General features: G+C 35.4%; 1 protein-coding gene across 7 annotated transcripts in view; it reads right to left on the bottom strand.

Annotated features, from left to right (window-relative positions):
• Positions 1–2,785: 2,785 nt before the first annotated feature.
• LOC149531376 (uncharacterized) overlaps positions 2,786–26,588 on the bottom strand; it is a 165,228-nt gene continuing 141,425 nt past the window's right edge. For 4 of the 7 annotated variants that reach the window (XM_089811524.1, XM_089811522.1, XM_089811523.1 and 1 more), the window contains 3 exons: positions 9,579–9,749; positions 3,519–3,578; positions 2,786–3,380 (listed from right to left, as the gene is read on the bottom strand). In XM_089811524.1, the coding sequence (XP_089667650.1) occupies positions 3,261–3,380; positions 3,519–3,578; positions 9,579–9,749 (351 nt within the window). In that variant the 3' untranslated portion in view covers positions 2,786–3,260. Of the gene's footprint in view, positions 3,381–3,518; positions 3,579–9,578; positions 9,760–26,588 lie in introns of all 7 variants that reach the window. The other 3 variants (XR_016359172.1, XR_016359173.1, XR_016359171.1) reach the window with 1 other exon arrangement.

Below are 26,588 nucleotides of genomic sequence, written 5' to 3' on the forward strand. Positions count from 1 at the left end.
TGCCACTAGACAAGTGGTGGTACAACACATCATTTCCCACATTCACTATTATGACTCTAATTAAGAATTTTTTGGCTACCCCCATTACTCTTCTACACCCTCATCTTGATCATGTTGAGGGTCATATTCAACACCAACAAGAAAATACTACAAATCCTTAAGAATAATTTAGTTATGGCCCAAAATAGAATGAAATGAGTTGATCAACATCATAGTGAAATGGATTATGTAGAGGGGGATTGGGTATTTCATTGATTGTAACCTTGTAAACAAATTTCCCTTATAAAACATAAGAACATGAAACTAGAGCTAAATTGTATGGTCCTTATAAGGTTCTCCATTAAATATGAAGTGTAGCTTACAAGTTAGAACTTCCACCCTCTTCCAAAACTCATTGTATCTTCCATGTCTCTTGTTTTTTATATAAAAGAAGCCAAAACAAGGGGGCGGGCCCTTTACAACAATGGCAAAACTACCAATAGACAACCAAATAGACCCCTTAACGATTTACATAAAAAACAAAAGTGGCATTATAACAATTTAAAAACGTACTAAGGTTCATGCACTTAACACTAACAAAGTTAAACAAATTAACAAAAGGCATATGGGTGGTCACCGCATCGTACCACCCACAACCCATACCCAAGTTCAACAGGAAAAGAAAAACCATCACAATTAGACAGAAAGAAACAATTAGCAGAGAACCCACAAAAAAGCCCCAAGCACAGGAACAAATGACCACTAACTGGCAACCTTCTTCTTACTTTTCTAAGCCAAAAGAACTTTGGCCCAATCCTCCACAAGGAAGTTATAAAGCAACTTCAAATCTTCATTCCCAAGGCCCTCTTCCTCCTTCTCCTAACCTAGAAGCTGGAGGGCGGTCATAGCTGCATGGGTCACCTTCAAAGTGAACTTGGAGAATAAGATGAAGCCTTCCTCCAATGCATTACACTAATTCTTCAGTTCTTGGAAGTCTTTACGAGTAACGACAACCTTCGCATTACTTTAATTTATTGCCTTGTTGCAATTCATTGGTGACTTCCTCTTATCTTGCACATACAAAATGTTAGTGGCATCCCTTAAGACTTCCATACCATCATTCCTCATGAGGAAAGAAATAGTGTTGGGGGAAGCTTTATCAGATATGGGGTCTTCCTGGTTAGCAACAGATAACAGGGTGAAAGTGGCAAAAATGTGAGTGGGGTCTTGGAACCGGTCCTTGGTAGGGTTCTTCACCTGAAAATCCCAAGTGCCATCAATAGTGTCATCACACTTCTCCTCTTCTTTATTGTCAGTATCATCCTTTAATTCCTCCTTATCATCCCCCGAAATCTTAACACTCCTCTGAATTAGTATCTTCCTCCTCAACCTCTTGTGAGGGTCTAGTCATTTGTTTGAATCTACGCTTGGTCTTAGCCAGCCTACTTGATCTTCTTCTATTCCCACTGACCTCTTCCTTCGAGTCCCCAATCGCCACCTCCACCCTCGTTTCAATTTTTTTTCTACTGGCAACCAGCTCTAGAACCTGGGGTTTGTTCTTCCTGCTCTTGACCGAAGTTCGGCTAGGTGAGGGTTGTGGAGTATGGGCATAACTACCACCCGCAAACTCAAAAATTATCAATGGCAATCACTCTAGGTGGGCATAGTGCCAGGTGGAACTGGAACAAACGAAACATGAGCCCGTGGTATAGAATAGTAAATTAGCCCCTTTCTTTCTTTTTTCCCTAGCATCCATAACAATATTTTGATTCAATTAGATTTGTCATAGTTGGATGAAGAAGGAAAATGCATTTGAGGACCTAAAGAGAGCATTAAGAAAGAGAAATGCTTACGAAATAGAAATCTCTAAATTCTTTATCAAGTGAAAGTATAAACCGATAGAAGATAGAAGATAGGAAGATGGAGAATATATACTAAAACATCCAAAACTGTTGAACATTAAAGACTGTTTTTAAGGGAAGAAGTATGTCAGCTCCTAATTGTCTGATCCTAATATCATATTTTCTTAAGTGCATATTATATATTTCTAAATAAGTCAAGCACTTGTGACATGCTTAATTGTAAATTTTTAGATAAATGTGAAGATTAGTTGTAGTTATTGACCATTTGAGGAATAATATTCCATGTCACTTGTTTCGTGAAAGTAATAACAATATTCCGATTCAGTTAGATTTGTCATAGTTGAATGAAGAAGGAAAATGCATTTGAGGACCTAAAGAGAGTATTTAAAAAGAGAAACGCTTACGAAATAGAACTCTCTAAATTCTTTATCAAGTGAAAGTATAAACCAATAGAAGATGGAAGATGGGAAGACGGAGAATATATACTAAAACATCCAAAATTATTGAACATTAAACAGTGTTTTTAAGGGAAGAAGTATGTCAGCTCCTAATGGTCTGATCCTAATACCATATTTTCTTAGTGCATATTATATATTTCTAAGTAAGTCAAGCACTTGTGACATGGTCAATTGTAATTTTTTAGATAAATTGTGAAGATTAGTTATAGTTAATGGGCTAGATACTCATAATTAGGATGAAGAAAGGTATAAAGGATTCTCCAAAATCAACTGAATTCATATGCTATTACCTGATTATTGGAGGACACCCCCTAAAATGGTCTACTATGTCTATTTTTTTTGCAATAATTTCAAAGAAATTTCATAACAGTTGTCAAACTGGTATAAATATTGGTAAACAAGCATAATCTAAGACGTGGCATGAAGTTTTGATAACCATGAAACAAGTTCTCATAATGAAACCGCAAGGCTTATAAAACTTCACAATGCATGGTAAGAGGTATTTCCATTAAATAAGTTAGTATATACTATATACAATGGTAGCTAAGCATTATAGGGTGATTGTGAAGAAGTCTCACCATACTTTAAAAAGTTGAAACAGACCTCCTAGAGTATCTTTGTCCATATATGAACCAAATAGATGGCCATAATTAGAGATGTGCTCTTCCAAATTCGTAAGATTAGAGGATTTTAAAATGAAAAAGAAATTGATCTACGATATGTCTGGTTCTTGAAAATGTAAATATGACTCATTGGCCTTACATTTATTTTACAATAAAAAATGGTTTACAATAAAAAATGGCACTAGCATATTTATCAAAAGTCAGAAAATTATCTTACATTCTGATAGAGCACTAGCACCAGAGATTTTGTTTTATATTTACTCTGATTAAATTGATTATGAGGGTCTATTTTAACTCAAAATTATGGAGGCTCGTTGTTCATCAAAAACAACATTTCTCTATGAATTTGCTATCTCTGCAGTTCCTTCATCTGGGCTCGACGCACTAACCTCCATTTCTTGCACTTTCTCCAACTGTCGAAGCAAATCAAGTCGCTCGCGCGCATATGCTGATGGTATCTGCACGTAATCACAAGCACTAGTAAAGGGGTTTTCTTTCCAAAAGCCGTTATAATATTAGTTCATTACCAAATTAGGACAGGATCTACACAAAATAAAAGGAAAATATTTTCTCAAACAACATTAAGACAAGCATACCATGGAAGGGAAGTATTTTTTAATTCCTGCCAGAATAGCTGCATGCCCAACAGCTGTAACCTGCATTAAGAATGCTGGGATTCTTAGAGCATTTCAATCGTATGAAAAATATTCATCTTTCAAAGTCAAGATATGAGCATGCCAACATCATTAATCATGATATCTGTGACCCTGTTCAAAGAGAGCAGCAGTGTGCATTTTTCTATACATTAGTACAAACTTAAAGAACCAATGTTTAGCATGCAAACAAGAGAATCTTTATGCAACTAACATTTCTCATGACACAAAAATTGAAATTACAGCATTCACAAAAGGAATAAGTGTACGCATGTGCAAGCACGAGTCGATATGTCTGCCCGTGTACATGAGAGAAAGGCCAACCAATAACAAGGACAGCAAATGGAACCAGAAAATTATATGCTTGTATATAAAAATGTCAAACAAAAATCACATTGGTGTGTCCTTTGTAATCTGAGGTTTAAAGCCTCAAAACAAATTAAGTACAATGAATGCCAAGCATGTTTGAAAAGGAGTATGAGCACAACTCGTAACAAGTTATTTCTACTAGGCTATACAATGATAACGATCGAGGTAGAATGAACCATAAAACCCATCTAAAAAATTAGCTGTTTCTGAGTTCTCAATGTTTAATCCTGGAAATGTTGTCAATCACAGACTGCTTACAAATTTACAATAGCCCTCCCTATGTTCAACTTCCACCTGTATCCAGTATAGCCGCACTATTAATGTAAGATACGCTAATCAGTGCTGGTTTTGACCTCTCATATATTACATTGTGAGAACAAACCATATTCATTTGTAAGCTAGAAACTAAGCATATGACTGGCATTTATATATGCAATCAAGTCGCTTTCAAATGTGCCACAATCAACGTTTAGGTGGGAAATTATTGTTCAAGAAAATTTCTGGATTTGATTGCGTAAAATTTTACACAAACAAATCCAAAAATTGTCTCATTCATATGGATTGTGGAAATCTGACAGCTAGGAAATTATTTCCAATCAACATTCACCACCAATTGAGTCCTACTACCTAAGGAAGAAATGGTTTTCTGAGTCGATATCGTTCTTTACTTTTTTTGCATGAGGGGTGAAAGCTTTGACTTAGAACTATGAACCGGTGAGACCATTTATGAAGAACCTCATCCCCCAATTTAAGCATTCACAGCACCCTAATGGGATTTGAATCTTGATAGCAAGATTAACAATACCACAACTTCACCTATTGATTTTTTGCCCAAAAATAAAGATAGACAACAATAAACAAAATGAAGAACAATAAGACACATAGAGACAACAATTTACCTTGGGAAAACCTTCCAACTTGAGGGGGAAACCCAGCCACACCAAAAAATCTCTCTTTTATTGAATAAAAAAAGTTCAAGTACAATGCTTTCAACTGAATCAATGCTTATCACACAAAGCAATCATATGCATATTGAATTGAGAGACTCTTCATATCATAACCGAAAGTCTCTTCATTTTCTAAATGCAAGTCCCTTCATATTTGCAAATGCATGCCTCTTTGCATCTCACATGTCTCTTCATATAATAAAATGTCAGATTTTTTGAATGAGACACCTAACACATCTTAAATGCCACATCATATTCACTTGGTTATAAGAAATATACAAAAGAATATGACAGAAATATCATTGTATATCTCCTCTCTAGTAATATCAGAGGTAAAGATCTCTATCGCAGTGATAATCTTCAACACTCCCTCTTAGCAAGAGAGTGATCTTCAGTATGGTGGGCACACATAGCTGGTATAAAAAACACCAATAAAAATTTCTCATTACAATTTTTTTTAAATAAAACATTGTTAGCTCAACCTAACACTACTCACCATAGCTACTTCTAGAGGGTGAACCATAGAAGCATAAGATTAAAGTCATGTAATCACACACGACATCCACCATGCCTACTCATAGAGGGTAGATCTACCATACCTACTCGCAGAGAGTGGAACGACAAGTTTCACCTCAAACTTCTCCTAGAGAAAAATGCATTTGCACCATGCCTACTCGAAGAGGGTGGATCCAGCATACCTACTCGCAAAGGGTGGAACAAGGACTTTCACCTCAGACATTTTCCAGAGAAGAATGCATTAGGGGGTGTATCCACCATACATACTCACAAAGGGTAGAACAAGGGATTTCAACTCAAAGTTCTCCTTCACAAAGAAGAGCTCATTAACATGTATAAGAATGGCTAAGACTCCCTCTCAACGGGGACTCCCTCTCAGCAAGAGCAACATTCTCACAGCTTTGATCATCACAAGAAGAGAGCTGATTCCAATTTGACCAAACAGGGAGCTTTAGTACTCACGCTACCACACAATCTTGCCAAGAATTAGGCATTCTCCCTTTGTCATGCAAGCTTCCTCTGAATCTGATTTCTGCAGCTTAATAGTCTCCTTCTGAATATCATTTCTTTCTCTTCAAAGAAACTAATCATAATAACGATCTATATATGATCTTTCTCTTTAATGAAGATATGTATCACCAATTCGATCCTATGATTACAAACAACATTCCCATGTTCATTTCTACAATTTGTATGACATTGCATGTAATCTCTCATCATCCCATTGCTTCTTGATCCGTCCTGCAACCAAGAGAGACTAATAATAAAGAAGAGAAACATAGAGATCAATGCTAAAAAGATACACTATTCCCAGTGATATATATATATATATATAATTCATGATCAACATTCAAAGGTGTAATCATAGAATACTCATCTCTTTCTAGTCTAATCTTCCTTGAGAAATATGTACACAAATATTTATCAATACACAGTAATCTATTTTAGAAAGTATCTCAGCACTGCTCACACATAAAGCACAATAAAACTTATATGGGGCAGTTTAATGCTCCCGACTTAACTTCAATACCTATTACAAGACTATTAAATACGGATGAATATGATTTCCCATAGGATGACAACACACACAAAATTGTCTCAGCATTATCCGCTAAACAAGCCTACTAACCGATCATGCACAAATCAAACACAAGGATAACTACAAATGGAAATTGTGATAAATCACAATACAAGGATATATTGATACCTGATTCTGTTTAAGAAAATACATCTGCATTTTGTGACTCTAATCATCAACAAACTATAACAAAATACTTGGAACCAGTAATTGAGTGAATGTTCATTGATCCGCATACATCAACACAAACCAAATATAATACCTTGGGAGCTCACAAGTATCACCGTCCAAAAATGGAGTACAATGCTGCTTTCTAGTTCAATAAACTCTGCAAATTCCATGATTCTATGTCCGAATCTCAGGGAAGCTAACAGCCAGATCCTCCAGACTAGCTGAGAGATATTGTATATTAAGATGCCCATACTGCTGATACCAAAGACTGCTGATGGAAGAAGTTTTGGCTATCACCAATGTCAATAAGTCTATATAGACCATGATGCTCAATACCCATAGAAACTGCAGTGTGCATCTCCCAATCAACAATTTGACAAGTATCTCACAATTTGACGAATAGAGAAAAGGTCAAGTTTCATTCATCAAACGTAGTATACATTGAGGAAAATTAAATTCCTCCCTCCAAATTGAATTTGCATGTGCCTTTTCTAGCAACAGTGTACTCTTCTCCTCCACAAATAATTGAATCAGTAAATAGTGTGTAGACAGTGAACCAATCTCAGTGATGAGTAAAGTGTCGAGAAGAACCTCAGTTGATGTACCAGGCAGATGATTGGGAAGTGATTCAATACGCGTTTGGTCATAAAGGCATAGAAGGAAAACTCTATTTGCTCAATGTCCTCAATGTGCTCTATTACATTAGCCTTTTGTTGATACCCTCCTTGCCTCTTCTGTTCAGAAGCCACACGATGCCAACAATCTTTTTTCATGTGACTTGTGGCAATAATTGCATTAAATGTTCTTCTTGGAGTTGTCCTAGGAATGAGCTATGCTTTTTTGTTAATTCTTACCTTAGTTCCAAGTGAATTATTGTGTTGTGAAGGTCTTCTTTATGCTGGATGCACTACCACTATTGTCAAACTATTGTCTGCATCAATCCTACTGCAAACGTTTGGTGCAAAGATCTGGAAACTTGAAGTCAACTTTAGTTGAGCTAACGTTGATTGTCTCAATAAAATGCTCATTACACTTCAGTAGACTTTTTAGAGTGATTAGTACCATGTCTTCTTCCTCCTTTGTCCAACTAATCACGGATGTCCTCGATTTTTGTGAGATGCTCTTGCAAGGACATCCTCTTATCCATCATGATCGAGAAAAACATGTTTTCCAAAAAGAACACAAAACTCTTGTCAAACGTTTCATGTAGCCCCTTCAAATATTACCATATTTCAGCAGTTGTCATCCCTGAACACACCTGAGGCAACCAATTGTCAATGACCAACAATTTAATGAGCATCATGACTTCCCAATTATGCTCATCAAAATTTTCATGATCATTGTAGAACAAATAGACTTGCTCAGAACAATCTGCCAAAGGCACCGATATTCAACAATAGTCATCATCGGTTAATCCCAAGTGTTGTAGTTGACGACATTGAACTTCTAATTACCTATCAACAGTATGTTGGTCAAAGAAGCCATCTTTACATTGTTTGAGGCACAAAAAACAAGATAAAACTAAAGAGGCCTTTCGCGGCTTTAAACCCAAGGCAGGGATTCCAATGCATAAAGCAACAAAGGTAGGTTCAAAATTTAGGCGCAAATCTAGGGAAGAAAAACCCTGGCACAAATTTCAAGAAACACAAGTTTCAGCGAAAACCCAGAAAAATTTCTACATTTTCATACCCTAAACTGCAGTCATCCAAACCCATAGAAACCCTAGCTCAAACAAATAAAATCTCTTAATTTTGGGTTTGTGGTTACAAAACCTCGGAATCAACACACAAACTCAAGGTCTAAAAACATTGAGATTTTTGAAAATTCAAAAATATACCATGAACCCTAAATCGAAACAAAACCTGAATGCCTATGCAGAAAAAGAAGATCCAGGAACTCCTTAAACCAAGATTGAGAAAGTAATAGAAATATTGATTCACGAAATCGCATCTGCAGAAGAAATCTTCAATACAACACACCTTTCAAACCATGTGCATAGACATATGCCAAAAAGAACTGATTCTTGGGTTTAAATGCAAGAGAAAATCTTTTAAAAAAACACCAAACACAAAGGAATACAGACTCCATTTGCAGAGAGAATAGAGATGGGGATGAAATCAGACAGTCATCAAGAAAAGAGAAAAAATGCCTCAAAGAACCGTGATTTTAAAATAATAATGTCATTGAAAGGAAAATGGCAAAATGCAGCCAAGTCCTCAAGCTATTAAAAACAACAGTCTTTAACTTTGCGTTTGAAACTTTGAAGCAAATAAATTATAGAACTTTAAGAATGTATGATTTCACAACCATGAGATCCAAGGGAGAAACCTAGGAAAAAATTCACCAAAAGTTTTGCTTGGCAAATTTTACGATTGTAAAATTTAAAAATAAATAATATTTGTGGTTTGTTACCATGTTATGGAATTTGCTTCATATTATTCAAAGAATGAAATGCACATATATAGGCAATTACAATGACGACGTGTGCTAAAAAACAGTCAATGACTGAAGACTAAATTAGAAACTGTCTAACCAAACTAATATTACATTATTGACCATTAAATAACTACAATATTATTCTAATTGAGGACACCTACTCAGGAGTCCTTAATGATGATCTGCTACCAAGGAACAAGGATATAAAAAGTTTATGTTTCATCGTGATGCTGTTACAGTCTGGTACTGCTATAGAATTACAGATCTATTATTATGACTGAGAATCAAAGGAGGCAGATGACCAACTTTTGAGAAGTGCTATAGAAGAAATTCAAAGATTTAAAGTGCAAAGAATCATAACCAAAACTAGTGCATTTTCAGCCATATCACTGAGGCACATAAAGGCAGTCCCCTCAATGGTTTACCCTCTTAATAGTTATTACAAAAATAATTTAGAAACAGAAAGAGCACTTATATTCGACTTACTGGAAGAAGCATGAGTATTCCAATTGGTATAACTGAAGCAAGATCTGTTAGTGTCCTTTGAAGAATTGTCTTTTCCTTTTCAGTAAGCTCATCACCTGTTACGGTTCTACGTAGTAGGATTGTTGCAGCAGCCACATCTGTAGCAAGAAGTTGAGTGCCTTGCCAAACATCCTGCAGAAAACTGACACAATTTTTATAAACGAGAAAATGCATATGGTGGACCAGACCTATCCATCATTAGAAGAAAATATGTCATGACTTCGAACATGGACAAGGCTTGAATATTGGCTTTTGAGTAATACTAGATTAGATTTTTCCAACATTTACAAGAAAAACATATATTTCTGGTCTCAAAATTAAATATGCAATCATATCACACATTCCACACAACAGCATTTTCATCATAAAGAAAGTTAACATTTTGGTTACAAAAAATAACTATAAACGATAGAGAGATGATTTTGGGAAGTGTTCACATCCTGAATAGAACTTGTATTAAAAATAGATAAGATAAATTCATTATGTCCAACAAAGGTAGTAAGGGACTGCCAGAAGCAAAGCAGCAACCCGGTAAAGAGCAAATGGTGTCTGGAAGAAACAAATGAACAACCAAAGAGCCAAAAGACCAATCAAACAAACAGAGCAACCAAATCCAGTGGGGGCTGCCAAACATGATAGCACCACCCACTAGCAGGTCCGATCTGCAGGGAAAAGGTCAAGGATCCACAGATGGGTCGTAGGAGAGGATATCCCAAGCTGTCTCTGAGCATTCCTGATGACTCTGGTAGAAAACTTTGCCTACTTCCATTAGCTAGGATTTGACCCTATCATTTGTAAGATGTAAGTCAGCTCAATTATTTCTGTCATTTTTGGCTGACTTCTTTCTCTCCAATCCAATGAGTTTTATTTGTTGGGAGAGTAGGATGAAGATTTGGGATAGCTAGGCTCAAGATCTAAACCTTTGGTCTTTGAGTTCCACCCATAATTTGTGAGGTGCATGCTGATTCATCAATTTCAACACCAAGAGTATGTTGAACTGCCAATGCAATTTGCAACATAATACTTTCACAACTTTCCCATTGAAACCACCAAAGAAGGGGGGTACCTGACTATAATCCAATAATAATTCATCTCTGGTAATTCTACAGTGCACAACTCATAGTTAACAGACTCAACAAGAACTCGCCGAATTCTATACAAAATAAGTAATTGGCAGAAAAACTCACCAGGTCTCCAACAACCACTAGACTTTTATACAAAATAAGTAATTGGCAGAAAAACTCACCAGGTTTCCAACAGCCACTAGCCAATTTTTTGTCGAGTACTCACAACAAACTTGGCAAGCCCAAGCAAAAAAACTCATCAAAGAGTAACTTTCTGTGTGTGGGGTAAAAAAATCATTAAAATGCAATATACTTACTGCAAATATGTGATTTCTGCTGTTTTAAGACACCCATGCTTCTCAGATAGCACTCTTGTCTCCTTTTGAGGAGAATCAAATGATATTTTGGCAAATTTCAAGGCCATTTGAATTTAAAAAGCAAGAAAAATATGTTTACAAGCATTTTATTCATTTTGGCTACTTAAATCTAGCATGTAGGTTAAAAATAATTCATAACTTCCTCAAACTAAGTACCATTTTGAATTTTACTTCCAAAGAATAGGATAAATCGCCATATTTTTAATCAGTTTTACTGATTTCCATAATAGAATCACTATTTTTTGGTATACACTAGTTTTGTTTTTTCCAACCTTTTTTGGGGAATAAAATAATCAGGTTATATATTGAATTTATACTAATTTATGTTAATTTAAAGTCTAACTAATTTTAGGCTAAATTTACCTTACTTTTAGTAATTTATATCTAACTAATTTTAGGCTAAATTTACCTTACTTTTAGTAATTTATATCTAACTAATTTTAGGCTAAAGTTACCTTATTTTTAGTAATTTATATCTTTTCACTTTTTACTTATAGGTTATGTTGACTTTCTAGGATCATTGCAAATGTACTAAGCACTCGTCAACTTTTGGTATGTGTTTTCCAAATGACATCAATCTCTTATTTATATTGAGAATAAGCCATGAAGAGACATGCCCCTTCATGGGACATGTCTATTTGTTAATCAGATGATTAATATAGTAACAAATATATATATATATATATATATATATATATATATATATATAACAATAAACTTACATCTCATATATAATGAACACATGTATATAAAATATATCTCATATAATTATATATAAGTTTATGCGACTAAAGCTATCAAACATCAACACTCCCTCTTAGCTAGGGAGGATAAACACAAAGATAGATATTACACCATTGGTTATATTAGGAATGACAAACTTTAAGGATATCTTTGATTAGAAAATATCCACCATTTTGATATCACATTTGATATCATGAGTAGTGGCCTCTAGAATATTAACATATAATATTCACCAAATACTCTGAATAATGGCTTGCAAAATATTAACACATGATATTCACCATTTTGAAATCACACGAGTATTGGCCTCCAAAATATCAACATATGATATTCACAAATACTCTGAGTAATGGCCTACAGAATATCAACATATGATATTCACCAAATACTCTAAGTAATGGCCTATAGAATATCAACATATGATATTCACCATGTACTCAATAAGGTTTGATATCACATTTGATATCATGAGTATTGGCCTCCAAAATGTCGAAATGAAAGATATTCACCAAGTATTGTGAATAATGGCTTCTTGAACATCAAGTTGCATGATATTCACCAAGTACTCTGTGTAATGGCCTCTAGAATATCAATTTGCATTACATTCACCATGTACTCAAAATGTCATGTCCCCATTTTGGAGGCAATTTGATTTAATTAATTTAATTAATTAGCTTATCCAAAATAATGAATATTTTATGAGGATGACTAATTAATTATTTTAATTAAATAAATAAGTGGTATTAAGTTAATTATTTATAAAGTTATCAAATAAATAAATATTAAAAGGTAACTTTATATTTAATTAATTTAATAAGGTGACTTGAATTATAAAATATTTTATAAAGTCACTTAATAGATAAAATAAAATAATGTTCTAGAAGCTTCTAGAGAAAGTGGAGAAAAAAGAATAAATAGGCACCTCGGGCTTCATTCTAATCATCCAGTTGTTTATTTCTCTCTTGACATCAAATTGTGATTTAGTCACATAGTCTATTGTGGAGCCAAGTGGTTTCAGATAGTCAGTTGATCTTTGGGAACGAAAACTCCCTTGGATTTGCATAACTGAGGAAGTGAAATATCTTCTGAAGGGTTGCACATTTGGAGGTGATACTTTAGTCACTTCAGCTAGGGCATCATTGGGCCTAAGGCCATTTTCAGCATTTCAGCATTTCAAGAGGCATTTTTAGCAGGGCCGAAATTATTGGAGGTCATTTCTAGCAGGTCCGAAATTACAAGAAGCCATTTTAAAGCAGTCCAAAAAAAGCAGGCCGAAAAAGCAGAACCGAAAAAAAAAAACAGGCCGAATAAAGCAGTCCGAAAAAACAGCTCCGAAAAAAGCAATCCAAAAAAGCAGTTCGAAGAAGCAAAACGAAAAAAGCAAGTGGAAAAAGCAGACGGAAAGAAGAAAATTATTACAACCATCTACAATCAAGTTCTTCACTTCTCATTTGGCATATTTTTTTGAGAAATGTAGGTTTTCAGCTGAGTACAAATTATAGCTTCAGCACTTCACTATTTCACATTGTACTTGTCTTTGTTTGCCCTTTGGCATTATTGGTATCAAAGGAAGGCTAGGATTTTGCAATTGAAAGAGCGTTGTAATTTTTAGACTATCTATATTGCAACCCTAGAGTTGATGATCAGCTTATTAGTTTGCATTCCAATTGTTTGACAAAATATCAATTGGCTGTAAGTTCTCTTTTTGGCATAAATAATGTTATAATTTTGCATACTAAATGTTTATATTAATGACACTTGGTTGTAAGTGCATTAATGCCATCCTAAGTTGCATCCAAAGTATTTGTCATAATTACTAGTTGTTATAGCTGCATTTTGCAAGTAGTTTAAGTCACATATGTGTATTGAATATTGCCAAAATTAGTTGCACATTTATATTAGGTCCTTGTTTAGACAATCTGGAGTCTTTTTGTAAGCATTCTCTTTGATGCAAATCGAAACAAGAGTCATTGCAGCAATCTGAAAAGTTATATCAGTCATATGACCCCTTGTATGCAAAGTGTTTGACAAAATTCCTCGAGCCTTCAATCAGCATTTTAAGGTCGGATTTGAGCAGGACTATTATAGTGGTATCAGAGCTTGCTTGCAAAATGTTTGACGAAATGTCAAACAACTGAAGTATAAAGATTTTTGGTGTTTGAAGAAGTTATAACCTGTTGGGGTTATTACAGTGGTATCAGAGTAGTTTCCTGCTAGCCTGATTGGGTTATTTCAAATTGAATTCAATTATCAGTATGGCTTTAACAGGAGACAAGGATTTGGAAGAAAGAATGCACAATGTAAAGAAGAAATTAGATTATCCATTTCAGCAAACAGAGGACCTTCTAAGAACTTTGGAGGAGTTGGAAACTTATTTAGGCAAGTTTGATCAGTCAAGACCCGATGCTATGCAAACAGCTTTATCTTTAGCATTTGGTTCGTTGGTTAAGCCCCGATTATTGAGACATCATGATGAGGTAATAAGACTTGCAGCTCTCTCTTGCATTAGTGAAATCATGAGGATAATAGCTGGCCTTGATTCTTATGACGATCAGATTATGAGAGAGATACTTCACACCATGGTAAAAAGCTTCGAAAAGTTGGACAACATCCGAGACCCTTATTTCACAAAAAGGGCAAGATTACTCGAAGTATTTGCAAGGTGTAGATTTGAAAACATTATGCTGTCAATAGGTTGTATCGGTGACACTCGCAAGATGTTTAATACATTTTGGAATATTATGGACGAGTTTCATCCCAACAGGGTATTGGCATCAATGCACTCTATCATGTTCACAATCCTGTTTGAGGAGGATGAAATTTCTAAACTTTTGGCAAAAGACTTATGGTATGTTTGGAAAAAAGAGAGGAATTTGTCACCTATGGCACGTATGTGGTTAAAGAGCCTGATTGATAGGCCTAAGGATCGTACCTTCCCTATGACAAGCAAAAACTTGTATGAGGAGTTTAACAGACATGCGGATTCGATACAGGGAGACATTAGCACATTTTCAGGTAATGGTTTATCTACATCATCTTCACAGGTAGAAGGGGTTACAGATGTTGTGCAGGTTGAGCTAGTTGCATTATAAGGTGATATCACAAGCACACCGGATTGCGTGATTGACACAGATAGTGATTACAGTACAATTGGGCTGGATGAAGTTACAGCAGTTGAGGATATTGTCATGTTTGAGGATAGTACAGTTGATCAAAAAGTGAGCATTCAGGACTTTGCAGAAAATGAGTATCAGGCACAGTTGGATGTTTCTTCACATGAGATAGAGGCTAGTAGCTCTTCACTTGGTTTGGCAAGCCAGCTGAAGACAAGGGACAAGGATATTGTCGCGGCTTTATCTCATCATGACAGGATGCATGAATTGATTGAGAATCACATTTGGATGATTCAACTGCAGGAGAGACAGAAAAGAGTCACAAAGGGTTCTTCTTGTGTTGACTTACAGGCGATTAGGGAAGGAATGGGAACGATGAAGTTGATTTATTTACATCTTCTATCAGATCGTGACCATCTTCTTAGCCTTGTCGGAGACTATTCAGATGCCTTGAAGAAGAAGGAAGAGGAGGTCGACCAATTTTCTCATGAGCTGGAGGATACTCGAAATTCCTTGATGTATACTCAGTTGGCTCTCCAGGATTCTAAGAGACATGTGGACGAGCTTCATCTCGAGGATACAGGGACAATGTCAGACAGGTATGTGGAGTTAGTTGGTATTGGTCATATTACTCAGGTGAGGAGTTTGCTTGAGTTACCAGCTGATTCTAGTTTACGGATATGGACTCGAGATTGTTATATTGGTGTTTGGGATTCAGTTGACTGGAGATCTTTAACACTTTTTGGTAGTAGTGATTGTTTGGGTGCTATCATGGATTTGATTAGCAGATTGCACGGTGTTGTCTTGTCTTGTGCTAGCAGCTTGTTCGATGTTGGTATTAGTTTTTATACACCGGTGTTGGGCTTTTTTCATATATCCAGTCGACCATTCTTGCTGGAATGTGTTGATGATCTTTCATATTTGGCAGTGTGTACAGATGAGTCCCAGGATCTTATTGGCATTGATGACATCCAAGAGGATGCAGTGGGCCGTTTTGAAGACATAGTTTCCTTGGCAATTTCTTTTGGTACAGAAGAGTTGGACAGTAGTGCTATAGTTTTTGATACTCCGTATGTTGATATGAGCTTTGGAATTGATTCGTAGGATATGGATGGTAATACTCTAGAGACCAGTAACTTTGAGGATACTCCTTTAGATAGTGCGTCAGAGGAGGTTTGTAGGAGACAGTCTAGCCAGTGCCATCATGTGTCTAGTCAGTTGAGAGTTAGTGAGCGAGACATTTCTATCGCTTGCCAGCATTTCGACGTTGCTCGTCAGTTGTTAGCAATTTATGGATGGGGTTCTCCTACTAGTGATGAGCAGGGAGGCAATTATCTTTCCTTGATAGAGATCCACTCTTTATGGGAGGCTATTCAGATTCTGAGACAGAATTATATGCAGTTGGTAGCCGACAGAGATTATCTTATGGAGTGGGGGAGTACAGCATACGATGCATTATTGGCCAAGGAAGATGAGGTGAGTGAGCTTACTCAGTAGCTCGAGGTGACTTTTGAGATTCTTGAGAGTACACAGTTGGCTTTCGAGGAGTCACTGTTTCATTTGGCTAAGGTGACCGTGGAGTTAGAGCGACTGCAGTCTTTACCAGATTCTGTACAGTCACAAGCTGTGGTGTCTGGTGATCCGAGGATGTCCATGGTCGAGATTGTCAAAGACAGTGGAGATGGGGATGCATCCATCCTTGATACTAACATTGTCATATCGGGTTTGTTCCCACTAGAGTCAGGTTTAGTTGAGTTGGGTGCTGCAGCAGATTGTTGTGATATGCCTGACATGGTGGTGGCCTCTAGTACTGATGGCACGGAGATTAGAGATGTTGTATCAAAGATCATGTGTGATGTTTGTGAGCCAACAGTTGGCATGGTTCCTGCTAGTAATACTACTCCCTTGGTGATGTCTTCAGAGGTAGTAGTCAGTTCCAGCTTGGTTAGTGATCAATTGCAGTTAGTTTCATCTGGATTGCAGCCTGAGCCACTAACTGAGATTGGCGCATTCTATCGACGTTACACTGTGAGGTATGCTCATCAATTTACCTTTGATGACCATGTTGATGAGATGATGATACGGAGATGTACTTTGTTTCCTAGTGCTTGTCATCAGTTATGGGACGGTTTGACGCCTCGAGATGAGAGTTGTGATGGGCATGACATGGCGATAGGTTCTGTGGTTGACAGCTTGATAATACATGACTTAGAGCAGGAGTTTGGGAGTGATGCTTCAGCGGTTGTTGTTATTGATTCTACTCCTTTGCCTATGACATCTCCTAACTTAGCTGGTGATCAGTCACAGTGGGTTGTATCACTTGTTCATAGTGAGTTGTTGACTGAGGTTGGTTCTTTTTATCAACATTATACTGCAGGGTATGTACATCAGTTAGCATTTGATCCTTGTGTTGAGGAGTTGATGGCAGGCAAATTTGGTTTAGGTTCCATTTCTTGTTGTTTATCTTGTGATGTCTTTTCACCATCAGCAGTGCATGGGAGTTATGGTTATGAGACAGTGGCCGGTGATCTGCAGAGTTGTATTGACTGCAGGAGTTGTATAGTGTGTGGATTCTCCACACTTGGTACAATTTCATTCGGGAGCGTTCACCATTGTTGTAGAGTTGGATTGTACATTCTGTATAGGCCAGTGGGATGCGTTGATGGTATTTACTGTGTTGGCAGTTTGATTTGTCCACTTTACTTGGGTTTTGATTTTCTAAGAGTTTGTGTCTCGTGGGTTTCTGACTGTGGCAGTTGTGATTTTGGAGTTTGGTTGAGTTGTAATTGTCAGTTTGATTATGGATTCCTCTTGGTTATATTGCAGAGGATATTACAGGAGCCTGTGTTAATTGACAGTAGTATAGTTCATGACGACATTTGGGATCCAGGCGGATTGATTGGTTTATTGTTCAGCCATTGCTTGGGGAAAAGCAATTTCAGGAAGGGCGGACTGTCATGTCCCCATTTTGGAGGCAATTTGATTTAATTAATTAGCTTATCCAAAATAATGAATATTTTATGAGGATGACTAATTAATTATTTTAATTAAATAAATAAGTGGTATTAAGTTAATTATTTATAAAGTTATCAAATAAATAAATATTAAAAGGTAACTTTATATTTAATTAATTTAATAAAGTGACTTGAATTATAAAATATTTTATAAAGTCACTTAATAGATAAAATAAAATAATGTTCTAGAAGCTTCTGGAGAAAGTGGAGAAAAAAGAATAAATAGGCACCCCGGGCTTCATTCTAATCATCCAGTTGTTTATTTCTCTCTTGACATCAAATTGTGATTTAGTCACATAGTCTATTGTGGAGCCAAGTGGTTTCAGATAGTCAGTTGATCTTTGGGAACGAAAACTCCCTTAAAATTTGCATAATTGAGGAAGTGAAATATCTTCTGAAAGGTTGCACATTTGGAGGTAATACTTCAGTCACTTCAACTAGGGCATCATTGCGCCTAAGGCCATTTTCAACATTTCAGCATTTTAGGAGGCATTTTTAGCAAGGCCGAAATTATTAGAGGTCATTTCTAGCAGGTCCGAAATTACAGGGAGCCATTTTAAAGCAGTCCAAAAAAAGCAGAACCAAAAAAAAAAAAAAGGCCGAATAAAGCAGTCCGAAAAAGCAGCTCCGAAAAAAGTAATCCGAAAAAGCAGTTCGAAAAAGCAAAACAAAAAAAGCAAGTGGAAAAAGCAGATCGGAAAAAAGCAAAGCAGAAGGAGCAGCATTGAAGAAAATTATTACAACCATCTACAATCAAGTTCTTCACTTCTCATTTGGCATATTTTTCTGAGAAATGTAGGTTTTCAGCTAAGTACAAATTATAGCTTCAGCACTTCACTATTTCACATTGTACTTGTCTTTGTTTGCCCTTTGGCATTATTGGTATCAAAGGAAGGCTAGGATTTTGCAATTGAAAGAGCGTTGTAATTTTTAGACTATCTATATTGCAACCCTAGAGTTGATGATCAGCTTATTAGTTTGCATTCCAATTGTTTGACAAAATATCAATTGGCTGTAAGTTCTCTTTTTAGCATAAATAATGTCATAATTTTGCATACTAAGTGTTTATATTAATGACACTTGGTTGTAAGTGCATTAATGCCATCCTAGGTTGCATCCAAAGTATTTGTCATAATTACTAGTTGTTGTAGCTGCATTTTGCAAGTAGTTTAAGTCACATATATGTATTGAATATTGCCAAAATTAGTTGCACATTCATATTAGGTCATTGTTTAGACAATCTGGAGTCTTTTTGTAAGCATTCTCTTTGATGCAAATCGAAACAAGAGTCATTGCAGCAATTTGAAAAGTTATATCAGTCATATGACCCCTTGTATGCAAAGTGTTTGACAAAATTCCTCGAGCCTTCAATCAGCATTTTAAGGTCGGATTTGAGCAGGACTATTACAGTGGTATTTGAGCTTGCTTGCAAAGTGTTTGACGAAATGTCAAACAATTGAAGTATAAAGATTTTTGGTGTTTGAAGAAGTTATAACCTGTTGGGGTTATTACACAAAATGTTTATAAGGTATGTGCACACTCATTCTCATAATGCGTACAATATAAACATCCACATACAAAGTATAATCTATCATGATCTGCATAGACATCGTAATATATCCATCATAATAGAAAATTAAGTTATTGTAAGATCATCACCTTTCAATAACTTCTGCAAATACAAGTAATAATCATTTGGAAGTTGTCACTTCCTCATGATGTACACAAGGGATAGGCCCATTAAGGTCATACAGTCACAAATAAGGGCTTTCGAACTCCCTCTGAAAATTAATCATCCAAGCTCCTCAACCAAAGTTGCCTTTGATGAAGTGTATTACTCCCTCTAAATCTGATATGATCAAGATCTTCAAAGATCGACTGAAACATATCCTCTATCTACTCCTTCAGATGAATTTGTTAGACTCCCTCTAAATCTGTTATTAATTCTCTTTTTCCTACAAGAACATTCTCCGAAAAGATAAAGGCAAATAGCTCTTATAGTACATACTTAAAAATAAAAATACGAAAGAGACTACAATAATACCCAACATAAGATCTTTTCAATGTAATATAGATAAAGATTTAATTTAAATATATACTTTGCAGTTTTGAACACAAACATATCTTTAATCTAAGTTTTCACACATTATTACTTTATATACATATATAATCACCATATATGTACATTTATATCTATCCATATAAATGAATTAAATTATTAATGATAACCCATATTAATGAGAGTTGGCTCGTATTTATGCATTTAATAAATAATTTAAAGTCAAATCATGTAAATTGGGATCGAACACATATCTTAAGATCCTCTTATAATAGTCACCTCCTCATATCTTCCATGGTGGCTTCGGTGATAATATGAGGTGTCATTCCATCTTTTACACTAGCCAATTTCATTCGCAAATTTATTGAATGTGCCAATGATTGTTGACGTATGCACATCTTTCCTCTTGTGGTGGTACTATAAACTGTGCAACAAGGGGTCGAGTTAACAAGCAGGTGTCGCCGTTTATTGTCGAGTCATGCCCATCAACCAAATTTTGTCAAGTAGGATACACGTCAAAGGATCACGTCATCCCCTAATGTAGACTATTGCAGGTGTCGATTATTAAGCAAAGTTTTATATTATCAATCAATGAGTCATGCTTATTAGGTCTTACTCCCTTCAACATTCAGCTCGCTTTGTGATAGGATTATTGTTCGCGTGACAACGTACACATATTGTCCTTGACGAGATAAGCCTAATTATAATCCACATAAGCAAAGTGGTCACCTTGGACTACATTATCTCCACCTTACATATAGTTTTTAATATCTATTTATCGGTGACCTACCTTCTTCCTTGCATTGAGTTTCTTTTCAACCAATCATCTTGTTTTGAATTACTTCCTATGAATTATCACCTTGATAATGCAAGACTCTTGCAAATCTCACCCTAAGAGAATCGGAATTTCAAATCTGTCGATAGATGATAATGTTGATGTCCATCTATAAATGGTTTCTATTATCAAAATATCTTATTGGTAAAAGTTCAAAAGAGTATCCAAGACTCCCTATTTTAGAACTATCCACTTTGATCCAAATTTGGATCACGAAGTTCAATGTTGTTGTAGTGTTCCTAGCGTGTCCATATTATGGGAAGAATTTATCATCTAAATGGTCTAATGATGTTTGCAAAAAGGGATTGAGAATTCATTAATAAGGTGGTATTATCAAATTGTATACTTGACGAGGGGCTGTTGGATATATGTGGGTCAATTCTCTCATGACTCTATGCAGTGTGACAATGATATGGCATCTAAAAACCAATAATAGGCAACTCATCTACATTGTTTGGTGTCACTGTGTTAGTAAATAAAGGATTTCCATGGTTGCGAATGATGATTGGACTATGGCATTCCTTACCATAGTACCTAACATGTCATAAGGATTGGTCTGCTAATAGACTTCTCCAGACCAAGTTTAGAGAACACCAAATCTGCTTTTCAATTATACCATTAGCAATGTCAGCTACATCATGTCTTGGTATTAAGCATTAAGGCAGAAACGCAATCAAGGAAGCCATTATGTACAAGCTGTGGAGATGTACTTCCATAAAGAATTTATCATCATTGTGCGATGTCCCACCATTCGAAAGCACTCGATGACAATAAGATTAAATAATTAAATAATATATAATTATACTAATAATATATTATAACTAATTAAATGACTACAATAATATGAAAAGAATATATTAATTATAATATTATATATATAATATTATTAATAAATAAATATAAAAATAAATAATAATGTGAAAATATTACAATACATTAATAAATATTCAAATATATGTAAATAGACATTATTCAATCCCTGAAATAACCAGGCTGAACTCATGGCTAAAGCATCGACTATCTTATCTCACTCTTTGGGATATTCACCAATCACGTGAGTTAATAATCATGTGCTTATCATGGATGGAAAGGCATATATCAAAGAACTAGTATCAGGTGATCCATCAAACTCTTGACCAAATAAGATCTATGTGGATTCAGACATGGTTAAGGTCAAACAATGATTCTTATTTGAAGCATGTGATTGATTAAGACAAGCTCCCTCTATCAACATGTGGTTGTAAATATTTGTGTCTAAGATAAGCTTGGCCGTTTGAAAGAGACATGATATGGGACATGACTTTTGATCGCAACCTATCATTTTTCAAGGATATAAGAAGACCCTCACTGAGACGGCAGATGGGAAAAAAAAGGGAGGAGGACGGGAGGAGCAATCAAGTCAACCTATCTGCAATCGATAGATATAAGCAAGGGTGGAAGATACAAAAAATTACATTAAGAAAGGGCGTGATCCAGATATTGTTTTCAAGAAGGAAAGAATACGATACAGTCAGCAATCTGGAGCATACATTCTCGTGAAGGAAAGACCCCAATTAGTGAAGGAAAGAGTTATGGAGAGAGATATTCATAACTAATTCAGAGAAGGCATTGTTTGGAAAGCATCTACCGTTCATCACAGTTTCCAAACACATTAGATATAACAATACCATTATCGTTGAGGAGTTGTGTCTAAAATATTGCAAGGGAATAACACTACATTTAATTATTGTACTGTGCTATTATCAGCACATCTATTGTATACATTGAAGGACTGTATCAAGGAAGGATCAAAAGTATATCAATTGATAGGAGAAGCTTAGAAAACCTGTCACAAACAGTCATCAGTACAGACCATACATATAACAAAATAGAGCAATAGAAGACAATAGAAAAAAAAAATTACCAGGGTTTATCTAATTCTGAGATACTCCACCCCCTTTGGTCAATCTAGTCAACCTATTCTGTCAACACAACATATATGCCTTATTTGCAGGTTACCATATCAAGCATAACAGAGGTGGTCCCACTATTAATCCATTATATAGACTGAATTGGCATATATTTGACTACTAACTCATACTCATATACTTTGCTTCTTTTATAATATTAATATTCAGCTTAGCAAGTTTACATGTTTTGAAGTTACCATTTATCGTTATTTAATAATCTAAAGAAGGAAATCCCGCAAGGTGGAATTCACAAGGTAATTGTCACAAAAATTTTAATTATTCCAACAAGGGACATTACAATTGTCGAGTCTCTAATTGTTTCAGTTAATTAGAGTGCTTGATTTTGAGATTATCATCATTTGCACCTATAAGGAAAGGATCTGAAATGTCTACTTGAGAATGCCCACCCCTAAACAAATGTGAATCAGGCGCATTATAATCTGCATCTTAAGTTGTCATTGTGTGCATGAGAGGCATGGCAATGACCATTGAATTTTGCTTTATGTTTGTCAATTACACTTACTCAAAAGGATCTTAAGCCCTTTTAACAGATCTATCTTCTAGATGCTACGTACATTTTTTCTTTGTTACATTTACAATTGGTTCTGATACCATGTTGATTTTCAGGATCGCTGCAAATGTACTAAGCACTGCCTGATTTTTGGTATGTGTTTTCCAAATGACAGCAATCTCTTATTTATATTGAGAGTGAGCCGTGAAGAGACATGTACCTACAAACATGTCTATTCGTTAATCAAATGATTAATATAATAACTAATTTAATCATAGTTATATATATATATATATATATATATATATATATATATATATATATATATATATATATATATATATATATTTCTCTCATATAACAATAAACTTATATCTCAAATATAATGATCACATACCTATAAATTATATCTCATATATAATTATATATGTTTATCCGACTGAAGCTATCAAACATCAACAGGTTATGTACAATAGCAAATAGAGAGGCTTCTAGGTCATGGTCGGGCTCAAGTTCAACCCAATCAATGCCAATTACAAGCACTCGTTCTGCTTGTCTAATGATTGCTTGGATATATGTTGTACAAGGACTGACACTTGGGACAGTTATTCGCAAAAACGCCAAACCCTATATCATGGAGGCATGAATTCTCAAATATCAGCTTTCAAGCATTACTAATTGCAATCCAAGCCTTGTATCAACACTAAAGAAGAGATAAAATAGAGACATGAATGCCCACTTTGCATTAACAAAAGAGGGAAACTTCAAAAAAACAACACAAGGGTAGCCATAGAAACATTCACATTTGAATGGCCATGGTTCTCAAATGCAAGTACAAACAAATACATCATGTGGAGGCATAGTGGACTCCCTTCTAGATCCACACATGAGAAGCACAATGCCATTTACTTTCTCTACTTCAAGTAGAATGCTAGTGCCTACACACATACCACATAAGCCTTTTGTGCCCAAGAACATATTTGAAGCTCAATTATCATTGGAAAGTATAGGGTGAAATAGAGAGGTGCGTCAAGAAGTAGCCAAGGATTGTGCGAATTTTTAGTACTTAAAGAACCTTCCGTTTAATGTGGCAAGCAATACTTCTTGGGAGAATTTGGTGATTGCGTTGATAATAGTAGGAAAAAGTTAAAATGCACCTCTTGGAAAGACTTAAGTGGAAGGTTGCTAACAAATTCAACTAATGAAGACAATTTAGCAGTGGAAGAACAAAAGAAGCAATGGTACAAATATGGCTGCATTATTATTTTACATTAGAGGGCAAGAACTGCATAATTGTCAACATTTTGTAACGGCATGATTTGTTTCTAGATTCGATTTGTTTCTCTCATCCTAATGATGGATCACAGAGTGTGATCCGAAACGTTGATGCTAAAAATTATACACAATCAAATCCAGAAACAAATCATTGTATTAAAATGGATTGTGGAAACCTAATAAAATTCAACATTTTGTAAGCTTCAAATCATGAGGCAATTGTCTGAAATCAATAGATACCTCTAAGAAAGAAAAATATAAAGTAACATTGAGTTTAATGTTAGAGAAAGTTGCCATGGAGGTAGGCATACAGAATGTAGCTCAACTTCAAATCACATCTACCAATGCAGCTAGGAGATTGCTCAAAGAAAGACACAACTCACTCTTTTGGACACCTTCCGTAGGACATTACATTGATCATCTTTATGAGAGAATAGGCAACTTGATTGGGTGAGACCAATGGTGGATGATGCAAGAAGCATAACAGTAATTATTTACAATCACCCTTGTGATCTCACAATGACAGATCACAACAAAGGGAAAGAATTGGTGTGATCGACTGTCACAAGGTTTGCAACAATTTGCCTAATCTTGAACAATGCAAAGCATTGTTGGTTTGTTGACTTTCTTGAAACAAATGATTGAAAGTCAAGCATAATGCTTATAATACTGAAATAAGATTGATGGATAGTCTTTAATGAACTTTTTTACATAAAGTTCCACGAAGATCCTAATGATAACCACAAAACTTTAATTCAAGCATAATGCTTATAATACTGAAATAAGATTGAAGGATAGTCTTTAATGAACATTTTTACATAAAGAGCCACAAAGATCCTAATGATAGCCACAAAACTTTAATTTTAAATTCAAATTTAATATTTATTTTTTTTAATTTAGTATTTCATTATAAATTTGTTATCTTAATCTTTCTATATTTGTAAATTGCAAGTGTCAAGAGTCCTTTTAATGATAAATGGGAATCAAAACAAAATAGGGTACATTTATGAGGCAATGGATAGGGCCAAAATGTCCATCTAAAACTATTACAAGGGGCACAACCTTAGATTTGATCCCATTTGGGAGATAACTAATCAGATTTGGAACAATCAACTATACCACCCCATACATGAAACGAGGTACTTCCTCAACCCTAGATTTCTCCAATCAAGTAGCTTCTCAAATCCTAATGGAGAGGTTATGGAGAGTCACATGACATGCATTTAAAGGATGACACCCCCAGTTGAGGTGAGAGACCTCATTATTCAAGAATTGCACAATTATCAAACTATTAAGGGTAAAATCTTTTCTTCAAAACTAGTTATTCGAGAAAACCACCCAGTCACCAAGTAACAAAATTTGGAGTCTTTACCTCTCATGCATTGTACAAATTACAAATTTCGAATTTTCGAGTCACGACTATTCATAATTAGAATAAATATGGTTTTCTTACTATCTTCTTGATTTTATATTTTGTAGATTTGGTGGATACATTTGGGTGCAAATACCCAAAATCTTAAAAGGTTAATGCTTTGCATTTTGTGCCAACATTCTATAGCAGCTAGCTACAAGTGCATTGTAGTTTATTTGAGTCCATTCACACAAAGAGTAGAAACAAATCAAATCACAAATGCCTCAATGACCTTGGCTTTGTGCATTACAATCCTTAGCTTCATACAAGAAGGGTGAGAAACAAATAAGAAATCACCAACTTGGGTGATAGTGATCCTTATAATATTTGGACAGGGCAGGATGAGAAGCTACCATTCATTATTGAAGATGAGAATCTTAATTTTAAGAGGTGGGCAAAGGAGGATGTTGGTGCACCAAAAGGAACTATACTAACAAATTACAATAAAGCGGTACGAGAGTTATTCCATCTACTAGCAAGGTAAAGGTCAAGCTATAACCATAAGAACAACCTCCTATGCAACCCGAGGAGCTGCAACAAATTTGAACCTCAACCTCTCCCCAAATTTTTAATGGATTCAAAAGGAGGAAGATGTAACGCATTGCATTTTTGTAATATG

The sequence above is a fragment of the Cupressus sempervirens genome, chromosome 11, assembly GCF_028749045.1.
Source record: "Cupressus sempervirens isolate cs-2001-9-10 chromosome 11, ASM2874904v1, whole genome shotgun sequence".
NCBI classification, from domain to species: domain Eukaryota; kingdom Viridiplantae; phylum Streptophyta; class Pinopsida; order Cupressales; family Cupressaceae; genus Cupressus; species Cupressus sempervirens.